Here is a 12,213-nt window from a genome sequence, read left to right on the forward strand (position 1 = left end):
GGGGCCTGTGGGAGATGAATCCAACCATGATTACTGAACAAACTACTATAACTTAATTACATGTTTAATGATTTGCTTTACAATGATTCATATTATCTTATCAGCATCTCCATGACGATACTGAACGGTTCATGATATTAGGGCTGACTCCATTGTCTCTCACATGGAAGACAAAAACTGAACTATCTCCAATATTTTCAGCATAAAATCAAGTCCACTCGTGAAGAATTTTCTTACTCATCTTTATCTAACTTCGCCATTGTTAGGACACTGACAGATTCAAACAATACTGACAGTGGAGGAGTTGGCTGTCATTGGTTTTTCTCCTGTGATGAAAACAGTGTATGGTCTATCATATTTTCAAAATAAAATAAAAATTAATTCCACTGACTAAAAGCTCTGGTTCAATGCTTTAAAGTAAGAGTCCTGCATGGAAATGTAGTGGAGTCAAAAGAACAATATTTGTCTTCAAATGTAGAGGAGTAAAAGTCACAAGTTTGCGTAAAAAATACTCAAGTAAAAGAGTACAGTACTCCAGTAAATGTACTTCGTTACTGCCCATTCCTTTGTATTATCACTATCACCATGATGATACTGAACAATTCATGATATTAGGGCTGACTCGGCCGATCGCATTCCCACCGGACTCCATTGTCTTTCACATGGAAGACAAAAACTGAATAACCTCCAGTAAAGTCGGGTTTCGTTTCTTTTTTTCTTTTCTTTTTCTTTTTTGTTTTGTTTTGTTTCTTACGGTACTTTAAGTAAGTTTATGACATTACTATCATCATCACTGTATTTACTAAATCCTCTCAAGTTATGAATAAGTATCTGTTGATAAGTTTATTTAACAGTGTAAGAGATGATGAGGTGTCTCTGCTGACAGTCCGCGGCCTCTCGCTGCCATTACAGCTACTAGCGCACAAGAAACAAGGCGACGTCACTTCCGCTTTCAGGTTGACAGCAAAACAAGAGAAGAAAGAACTGCAAAACACACAGCGGAGGAACATTAGTGAAGCACAGCTGCTGTAACGGAATGAAGGTAAGAGATAGGTAGTGGTTTTACTTCAGGCTCTCAAAAAGGGACCTGAGACGTGACAGAGCTGCTGTGTTAGTGACTCTAACGCCACAGTCTGTCACAACAACATCAGCTATGGAAAGTCACAGATGTCTCTGTATGTTATCGATTTCTGGTTTGTTTTGCTTTTTGCTGGTTTTGTTAGTTTTTGTTTGTGTGCGTATTACGCATTTCAACCTCATGGAAACAAACGCTTTTCACCCTTAAAAATCTCTGCAATGATTTCTGTTAAACTCCCATTGAGCTATCGTTAACTGGGGAGATGCTTGCAGATGTAAATAAAGCCATATTGTGCTGTGAAATACGGCCCTGCTGTGCAGAAACATAACATACAGTTTGTACAGTAGCTGACGTCAACAGTTCAATAGATTGAGCTCTCATAATAATAAAGCTGTAATGATATTCATAAGGATGAGATGATGAGAATTTGTTGAATATGGTTAGTTTTTACATCCTATTCAGTGACATTTTTATGTAGAAAAATGACTTGTTTTGTGATTTGACACATTTCACCTTTACTACACGGGTCAATATGGGTGATAATCTGACTAAGCTTGGGCACCCCTGAGAAAAGTGGGTAGAACCACATAGTTTTATTTATTTTTATAGTGAAAATAAGTACATACAATGCAGCAAAAAGTAAAACAATAATAATGAATAAACAATAATAAAAAATGTGTTCTCAGGGCTCACCTGGTAGATCGCGGATGCCTGGGTTCGTATCAGACCGACGGCCCTTTGCTGCATGTCATCCCCTCTCTCTCTCTCTCTCTCATGCCAAAATTTCCTCTCTCTCTCTTGCTGCTACTCTAATGAATATGCATAGAAAAACCCAAAAAAATAACTTAAAAAAAGAGAGACTTTCTTGAAATGTTACTGATCAGTAAGTGTTGTGAGCTGTTTCAGTGTAGAATAAAGTTTTTAATTTAAAGTATGGATGAGTTGAAGTGGGTGAAAAGGAATTGAAAAGATCAAACATTGGAAAATGGAAAAAGAAAACTCTTTGAAAAAGTAAAAGTGATTTTTAAAAAAAAAAGTGATCAATAATATGAGTAGAAGCACTCATTCTGAACATTTTAAAGACTAAAATTTTTGGTTGAAGTGTTTTGATGTTATAACATGCCAAAACATAAGGAAGATAGAAAAAAATAGTGTGTCAGATTTCACTGACACACTATTCATTTCAGAACATATTTTTAATTGAGGTCGCCCCTAATCATGGGGCAATAATTCAATTCAGTATTATAATTTTTACCTTTTTTTACCTAAGTTAATGAAAAACTCAATGGCAGCTTCTACTTCAAGAAACATCACTTCTTCAATAAATAGTTCAGAACTTTTTGTAATATCAACAGTTGATGTTATATTTCAGGTGCTGACTTCACAGCAAGAGGTGGAGGAGGAGAACCCCTCATCTCCTGTGGACTCCAACGACCATCACAGCTGTGAGGACAGAGAACAGGAGGAAGTCCCCCTTTACCTCCCAGAGGAACACAGACATGGTGAGGAACCACATCTACATGTGTCCACTCATACCCATATGGTATTCAAGACCAGGCCTGGAAAACAGTAAGGCTGGGTCCAAATTCTAGTTGTCCCATTGTGGACATAATGGTCTCAGTACATCCTAATTATCCTTGGTGGTTATTAGTCCAGTCCTCACAATATAATACAATTAGCTGTACAATTAATGTAAACATAAGCCTATAGGCTATGTCTGCGGCTTTATTCTTATTTCTATCATCTGCAGCAGGCTCCCTCACATTTCTCTTCATAAATTGTCAAATATAAAATACTATTTATTCTATGGCTTGTCTGAATACTGTATGGTTATTTACTGAGATATGTGCATCCATATACTGGACAGAGAACAGGAGGAAAAATTTAAAAATGTTAAAATGTTGTAACATGCAGTAGGCCCAGCTAATCAACATTTTAAATTCAGTATTTAATCAATAGTGACTGTTAATCTGTTGGTTTCCATCTGGATGAGTTGCAACTAAACCTTGACTAACAAACGATAAAATCACTGTGTTGTTTTAAAATGGTGTCTGGACTGGTCAAACCAAGGTTGCTGCTGGAAAACTCCAGTTTCATGCCTGTTGGCATTTATCATGCTAGTTGTATTTCACTCTCACTTTTCACAGACATAGCAAGACACAGACAGACAGACAGACAGACAGACAGACAGACAGACAGACAGACAGACAGACAGACAGACAGAGATGCACTGTCCAGCTGGGTTAGCAAGACAGACAGAGTGAGAGGCACATCACTGTTATTCATTTTCATTAAACTTGGAGAGGAGAGAACAATTACCTGATTGATGTACCGCACTACTGTTCATTCACTCTCATGGTGTTTTTATGCCTCCGCTCTGGTGACAGCTGTGAACATCTATCCCATTCTTGTGAATGTCAGTAACGCTTTGAGGGTATTTCTTAATGTTTGGTACAAGCGCTCACTTGGACTCAAGGACGAACTGATTAGATTTTGGAGGTCAAAGGTCATTGTGACCACACAAAACATGGTTTTGTCCGTAACTCACAAATTTATATACTAATAGTGACACAATTTACTTCACTGTGACATCATTATTTAATCCTGTAACTCAGGTTTATATCATATTTCTTGATACTTTGCTGGTTGGTTGAGGCACACAACCGTGAAGTGGTAAATCTAGTTTAGAATATATTAAATTCTGTCTTTTTTTTTGTCTCCCTGTCTGTTAGTGTTTTATGTTTATCCATTTGTCTCTCTGTCTCAGACACAGATAAGGACCACCCCAAACCAGAAGGCGGAGTCATGTGGAGAGTGGGAGGTGGCCTGTTCAGCATGACACGAAACGTTGTTGGTGCAACATTTGGGAGTGTTGCGTGGGTAGGAACTAAAAGTTTTGAGCTCACCAAAACAGCTGTGACCAGTGTGCCGGCAGCCAGTGTAGGACTGGTCAAAGGGAGTGTCTCCATGGTTACAGGAGGTGTCGGAGCAGTGGGATCTGTAGTGGCTAGTAAAGTCACACCAAGGAAGAAGGATAAAGCTGACTGATGACCTGTGGGCTGTGTGTGTGTGTGTGTGTGTGTGTGTGTGTGTGTGTGTGTCTCTGTGTGTGTGTGTGTGTGTGTGTGTGTGTGTCATAAAACAAGCAAAATACCTCGAAAGCTTTGAATGGATTTTCATTATACAATGGTTAAGACACAATGTTAACCATTGTCTGATACCTTTTGTTATTGGCTGGTCCTCTGCATCGATTGTTCATAGAATCTGATCTGATCTTCATCTGAGTCAGACATGTAGACAAACACAGTGTCCATGAGCTCATATCACACAAACAATCTGTTACTTTTGTTACTTTATTAAATACTTCGATAATAACTGCTCCAACATCCTTTGACAGCAATAACCTAAAATCAGCTTTTCCAGTAGCTGCTGATCAGACCTGCACAGTTTTCCGGGGGAAGTTTTGAGCATTCTTCCTGTTGGAAGTCCAAACAGAAAGACAAACTTGACTGGCAGTGGACAAGAGGTCAATCAGTTTTTATTAGCTCAACTACCAGTAGTAAATACAACATGATAATGAACTACAAGTGTTACTGACCTTGTTATATTTGCTATTAGCTGTTGTTCAGTTAAATTCTGTATTTTAATGTCACAGCTTTTTTTGCTTACTTCCTGTTTACATCACCTTGCACATGCCCAGTGTAGGTGAATGGTCATGTGATATGTGTTAGTATGGACGGAGATTATTTCTGATACAAAAACACTCATCTTGTTTTAAAACGTTTAAAAATGTTTTAAGGTATAGGTATAAAATTATCATAATTATTAGTTTTCATCAGTGTTGGCACTAGTATTTATTTATTTTTTATTTATTTATTTAAAAACACTCATCAAACTTTATTTTTAAGGCTTTTTGTTGAATCTGATGAATCCTGTCGTTATGTTGTTAGCCCAGCATCTGCTCATAATATTTTTCATACACCTTTTTTTTAATTAACTGTATGTTAAGTATTGAAATTATGTAGCTTTACTCGATATTATTACTTCTGTATGTGTATATTAACAGTGTTAATCTTTACCACTGTCTTCTATGGGTTCCCTGTGTTCCTTTTTTTACCTGCAGATCACACGTTTTGGTAGAATCTCTTTTCACAAATGTTACAATCACATTTGTAAATCACAATGGTGAATATGTTCATTTACAGGTTAACCACAGTTTGTTGTCACTGTGATATCATTCAAATGTCATTTGAACATGAAAAACTAAAATATGTCAACAGGCAAGCAAACAATTCTTCAAGTATGAAGAAAAATGTTTTTAATTGTAAATAATTGATATTAATTTTGGTTTGAAGTGAACTTTTCTTTTAAGGAAATTCCTATTTTCCTACAATTACGACCAGATTTACAGAGAAAACATCACAAATTATTACAGGCCTGTAAGATGAAACTTTACCTCCAGTGCTAAAATTTGAGTGAATATTGAACTTCTATTTGTCATTTGGAAACTTCAGTGTGATGTTGATGTTGCTTTGTGTCGTGAAGGTGTTCACAGAATGTCAGAGCTGTATCTCTGGGTCTGTCTGCCCTCTGCTGGTCAAAAATGCAGAGGGGATGACTTTTTTGACAAACTTTTTTATGACAGCATACATGTTCCTTATGATGTTATAGTATGAAGTCAAAACTTTGTTTGCATTTGTTTGAATTTTGAATTTGCACTGTTACTGTGAAGCTACATTTCGGTAAAAATCCTTGTACGTTTGCTGCATGTTTTACACACATTGTTTTCTCCTCTCTTACCTGAATTCTTCTCTCTCTCTTTCTCCTTCCCTTCCTCCCTCTCTCTCTCTCTTTCTGTCTATCTCCCCCTCTCTCTTGCTCTTTCTGATTTTAAACCTGAAGACTCTGTTATTATGAAACATTTCGAAATAAGGAATTTTATGTATTATAGAATTATTTTTACAAACAGAATGAAAATGTCAAACTGTAAAAATAAAAACTGTCAAGTAAAGTCAAGCCCGTATTATTGATATTGTATAGCCCTATATCACAAATCACTAATTTGTTTCAGATTTTTTCAGTCTGTCCAGCATAATGACACCCACTGTTCTTAGAGCCACAATCTGGATTAGAGAAACGCTATCCTTCATTAAAACCTATTCATGGGGGAAAGAATGGAAGTGTCTAGAGCAGCAAACATACAGTAAAATTACAATATGAAAAATCAGAATGACAAATCATAGATGCATTGTTAACATATACTATATGACGAATATGATCTGGGAAGACATCAAGGTACTTCCAGTAGCTGCCAAACAGAGTACCTGAGTCACAAGACCTCTCCACCATGAAAACCTGGGAGGAGAACATACACAAACATACAAGACACAAAACCCAGTACATCCTGCAGAAAGAAGAGAGAAGAGACGGTAAACTAAACACAGGGTGAGAGGCAGAGAGAGGAGGCTGGGACTCCTGGAGGATGACGATACAGACCCAAATATCTTGAAACGAGGCACCGACAACAAGGTGAGGGAAAGAGGTCCCAGGACAAGCTTTCGCTTGCTGTCTGCAAGAGGAGATGAAGGGTTAGTGAGAGTCAGTGGTTTTCACTAAGTGTACAGTATTGTACAGTGAAGTATGGTCAAGTCAAATCAGTTTGATTTATATAGCACATTTTATACGGGAGGCGTAAACTCAATGTGCTTCAAGCAAACATACATCATACATGACAAAATATAAAATAGCATATAAGATAAGAAAATATTACATAAATAAAACAACAAAAAACATACAGAATAGGAAGGTATTATTATTATCATTTTTCTAAAAGGGAAATAATAACTATAATAACACTGACTCACACCACACACTTAAACCTAACTAAAAGTTTGCGAAAAGAGATATGTTTTTAATTTACTTTTAAAAGAAGACACTGTTGTAGCAGACCATAGTTCATATGATAAAGAATTCCAGAGAGTAGGACCATAATGACTGAAAGCACCATGAGCCGATTTAGAGTTCATTCTTGGTATAGTGAAGATACCTTTATATGATGATCTAAGATCTCTTTGATGTGTATTTAGTGAGCATGTCACAAACATCGGAAGGAGCAAAACCATTAAAACATTTAAAAACAATGAGAAGTTTTTTTAAATCAATTTTTTGTTTTACTGGGAGCCAGTGAAAATCATAAAATAGGAGTAATGTGCTCAGACCTTTTGTTTTTTATAAAAATTCTAGCTGGAGTTTATTTAACTACTGCTGAAGTGCGTTACAGTAATCCAATCTACCAGTAATAAAAGCATGGACCAGCTTTTCAGAGTCTGACTGAGACAAAAAACGTAGAACTTTTGCTGTAATTCTACGATGATAAAAGGCAGTCTTAGAAACATTAGAGTTGTGTTTTTGGAAGTTGAGATTGGCATCCAAAACCACACCCAAGTTTCTGACATGCTCATATGGTTTTACAGATAGAGGAAGTAACAGAATTTGAATCTCATACCACAAGCCTTAGGACTCAACTTAATCAGTTTCTGTGATTAAGTTGTAAAAAACTTTTTTTGGCCATCCAAAATCTGATATCTGTAATGCACTGGATAAGACATGGTTAAGGTTATTGGCAGACACAGATATGTATAACTGTGTGTCATCAGCATATGATTGATAAGAAATATTGTATTGCTGGACCCAAGTGGAAGCATGTACAAATTAAACAGCAGAGGACCTAGAATTGACCCCTGAGGGACATATGGGACAATATGAAATGCTAATCTCATCAGATTCACAGTTACCAATAGCTACAGAGAAAGATCGTCCTGTGAGATATGTAGAAAACCATTTAAGAACTGTGCATTTAAGGCCTAAACATCGTTCAAGGCGTTGAGGAAGAATTGAATGGTCCACAGTATTGAGGTCAAGAAGTACCAAAAATAAAAATATTATGATCGTCCTTACTAATTTTAAGATCATTAACAACTCTGATCAGGGCAGCGTTAACCACCTACTGTGGTTAACTCTACTGTGGTTAACTCTAAAACCAGACTGGTAAGCATCAAAGAAATTATTGTTTGACAGATAAGTATGTAATTGTTGGTAAGCAACCTTTTGAAGAATTTTCCCCAAAAATGGAAGATTTGATATTGGTATATAGTTCTCAAAAATGAGTGGATCCAGATTACTCCTTTATAACAGTGGGTTTACAAAAGCATGTTTGAGACATGAGGGGAAGATTCCAGAATGTGAGGAGGCATTAACAATATCAAGGATATCCTCCACCAAACAGCTAAAAACATTTTTGATGAACTTAGTAGGCATTGGATCAAGAGCACACATTGCAGAACTAAGCTGCTGCATCACATCATGAAGCTCATTGGATTGAATTAGGGCATAGTTGTGCAGAGTGTTGGCAGTATGGCGGTGACAGGAAGGAGAGCGATTACACAGAGGAAGAGAATAAAACCAAATGAGGTACTTTTAAAATATTTGAAAAAATAGCAGCAACACCACCACCTTTCTTGTTAGGCCTAGTACAGTGTGAGAATGAAAAATTACATGGTGACGATCAGCTCTTTACCGCCAGTTTCATCAAGCCAGGTTTCAGTGAGGTGAATACAGTCAAGTCGATGAGATGTTATAATATCATTAACAATGAAGGTTTTACTTGTAACGGACCTTACATTGAGGAGAGCCATCTTTAAGCAGCTTGCTAAGAAAGTGGAGTTGTCAATTAAGGCAGATTCTTGCCTAGAATTGTTAGCGTTATTCAAAGATTGTGTTGGAGAATTAAGGCACACTGTGGCTTGACTCACATAACTTGGTGTATTAGTAGGAGACACAGAGGTCAGGACTGAGTCTTGCCGTGGTGGATATCAGAGTGAAAACACTATAAACTGGATAAAATTAGTAGTCGACTGCTTTGTTCCCTTTCTGTTAGGGTTCACACCATCTGCTCTGTAGTTTGAGATAAAATCAAATCTGCAGCAGAGCAGAACTCCCAACTCACTGGATTTTACAAAACACTGGAAAGGACCTCTTTGAAATTTAGCAACTTGTAATTATGCTTAAGAAGCCCCATGCCTGATGCAGGGCCCTCACCACCTCATAATGCCGCTGCCATTAAGACAAGACAGAGGATCATGCAGAGATTTTAGGTAAGTCTGCCCATTAGCCGAGCTCAGAAAAATTGAGATTTATTTCATTTTAAATGTGTTTTGCAGCATGGTGGGGAAAAAATGACTGAAATCACATTAGTTAACAGTTTAAAGTTTATTAACCATTTGATTTGCGCAAGAAGCAGTGACTCATTTATTTGCAGTAATACAGTGGGTATGTTGGTCAATTGATCCTTTATGTCATTTATGGCTTTGGTTGTGTCCACCTGATTTTGCAGCACTGCCTTAGTCAGCACTCTTGACACACACATTTTCACATTAATGTCACAGAGTTTAATCTACAAAATATTTCAGTCATTAAAACTTCTTTTACTACACATTGGAATAAAAGGTTTGCAAACAGAGCACTCTAGTTTGTTTCTTTTATCTTCAGTGTGGGTTTTAGATGGTCCAGCTTGTTCTGTTGGGAGAGTGTCAGTGTCACCATGCTCAATCCCGGACAGATCTGTGTTGCAGATGATGCAGGCTATTCGAGTGTCCATGGATGACAGTTGTCTAGTAGTCTGTCCTCCACCAGTTGCAGATGTTTCTTCATTTGTGTGCTTTGAAGTGTTTTTTTTTTTTGCACTAAGCTTAATATCAAACTTATTTTAAATTTCTGGTAGAGATCTTGCCTCAGAACCAATGGAATTAACACCATTCGTGACTTTCTCCAATGCAGCATTTTCCCTTTTGTTAGTCACACCTGTACTGGGATCAAACAATATTTTTTGTTGGATTCAACCTGAGACAAGTACCTCCACTTGGATTAATAATTATAAGTTCCTCTTCTTCACTCTCTTTCTCATATTCATGTATTTTCTAAAGGCATGTGTAGTTACCATATATCAATAATTGGAGGCGTTTCTAAATGCAAATGACCCTGAGCGTAAATGAGCATGGTGGTTAAGGACATGTGGGATTTATCAACACTGATTACATACTGATGTGCGTACGACCAATGTGCGTACTTTTGATAAAAATAGATTTTTTTGTATTTCTGCACAGTCTAAATTTCATTCAAAAGACAGAATTTAGAACCTTCTCTACGCACTGTTGATAAATGAGGGCCCTGAACTCTGAGACCGATGAACAGGGGAGGGAATGAAGGTTGAAGGAGATCATACAGCTGTGAAGGTGTGTGAGCCTCTATTATTTATTCTCATCAGAAGTTAAAGATGTAATGTGGAGAGAGTCAATGAGAAGAAACTAGTGATTTTGAGGTTATCAGATGTTAGTTACAAAACCCAGAACAACATGCTATATAAGCAATTCAAGTTCTGTCATTCAATGAGAGACTTGGTGTACCCTGCACCAGATCTGTCCTTTTTGTACAAATAAACCAGCCAAACTGAAGTGTTGACTTGTTAGTCTGATTTATACACTTTTTCATCTCTCGGTCACGAGAAATCATCTTTTCAAATATGGAACAAACATTCATACAAATTTCACAAAAATGGTTCATATTTTATATAACTCTGTAGTAGTACAGAGTTACAGTAACACACCAATTAGACGCTGAGGGCAGTTCAGTATCTTGCTCAAGGATATTTCAACATTTGGACGAGTAAGAACAGTATCATCGTAGGCTAGTGTTGGTGGTTTCTAGGGTGTTGCTAGGTGGTTCTTAAGGTGTTGTACTATTCACAGTTATTAGTATCTGCAGTAATAGTAGAGATCATAGACCATTGTTTCAAAAAAGGTGGCTCACAGTTTTGTCAAATTTGGAAGTCACGTGGAAAGCGATCCACAGAAACCTGTTTGACATGTACAAATGGATCCATAAATGTGTAAATATCATTTTACATGCATGTCTATGGTGAAACCATTTACATTGTAAAATCTTTAGCATTAGAAATAAGTGAAATTGAAAATACATGTTTGCAGAGTATGTTATGTGTATTTGTATGGGGCTAAAACAGTGACAGTAAAATGTTATCAAAAATCAAATTTGGCATTAAAAACTAAATCTGAACTGAAAAAGGAAACATTGGCATTGAAACACTTGGATTGCAAAAATGTGTTTTGGCACTGAAAAATAGATCACAGACATAGAAAATAATTACAATCATACGATCTTATTGTCCTATTTTATTTTGATGTTTTTGCATTATGATGTTTTTCAATGCCAATCTCCTGTTTTTTTCTTCCTGTCTGCCTTTTTATTTTATGCTGTCAGTATTCTCAGTGTCACTGGTTTTCAGTTTCATCTTTCTGTCACTTTTTTGGTGTAAGGGGTGAGTGGGTTTGATGGGAGGGCCGAGGAGCGCATCACCCTGGCCGAACCCGCCGTCCGCTCACCTATATGACCACATATGTAGACGATGGCCTCAACTAGTATACCTGGAACTCCCTAGCCACAGGTAAGTCTGTTTCTCTCTGCCACTGTTTTTTGCTGTTTTTTCCACATAAAACCAGGCTGTGTTGAAGTTAATTTTTGTACTAAGAAACCACCCATCACTCACCCTGGCAGCCTGTAGTCTGTTCCTGACCATACTGGTTGTTAGGATAAATGAATTGTGGGTTGATCCAGGTCACCATGCCACAATATTAGACACTCTAATTTTTGCATCACATGTTTATGAAATAAAGATGGTCCTCAGAGTTTAGCAGTACAGCGGAGGAGGCGGTCCGTTAATTTCAAAACAAATGTACGACAATAAAGCTTAACAAGCAATAAAGCTAACAAAACACTATACTACAACTGTCTCTACCCAGACGTAAGCCTCTCACTTCCTTCACTTCAGAAAGCGATCAGGTGTGTTTTTAATCTGTGAGAAAAGTCTGGCTCGGGTCCTCCGATGCTCTGTGCTGGTGGTGCTGTCCAGAGGTGGGTAGAGTAGCCAGAAATTGTACTCAAGTAAGAGTACTGCTACTTTAGAATTTTATTACTCAAGTAAAAGTAAAGAGTAGTCACCCAAATATTTACTTGAGTAAAAGTAAAAAGTATGCTGTGAAAAAACTACTCAAGTACTGAGCAAC

The 12,213-nt window shown here is 37.2% G+C and overlaps 1 protein-coding gene across 1 annotated transcript; it reads left to right on the forward strand.

Moving 5' to 3' along the window:
• Positions 1 to 933: 933 nt before the first annotated feature.
• On the forward strand, positions 934 to 6,089 carry zgc:101566 (Transmembrane protein 263-B-like). Its single transcript, XM_056387378.1, has 3 exons — positions 934 to 1,042; positions 2,451 to 2,580; positions 3,846 to 6,089. Exons 1-3 carry the CDS (start codon positions 1,037 to 1,039, stop codon positions 4,124 to 4,126), a joined length of 417 nt encoding a protein of 138 aa, XP_056243353.1. The 5' UTR covers positions 934 to 1,036; the 3' UTR covers positions 4,127 to 6,089.
• The last annotated feature ends 6,124 nt before the right edge of the window (positions 6,090 to 12,213 follow it).

This window comes from Seriola aureovittata, chromosome 10, assembly GCF_021018895.1.
Source record: "Seriola aureovittata isolate HTS-2021-v1 ecotype China chromosome 10, ASM2101889v1, whole genome shotgun sequence".
Lineage (NCBI taxonomy): Eukaryota > Metazoa > Chordata > Actinopteri > Carangiformes > Carangidae > Seriola > Seriola aureovittata.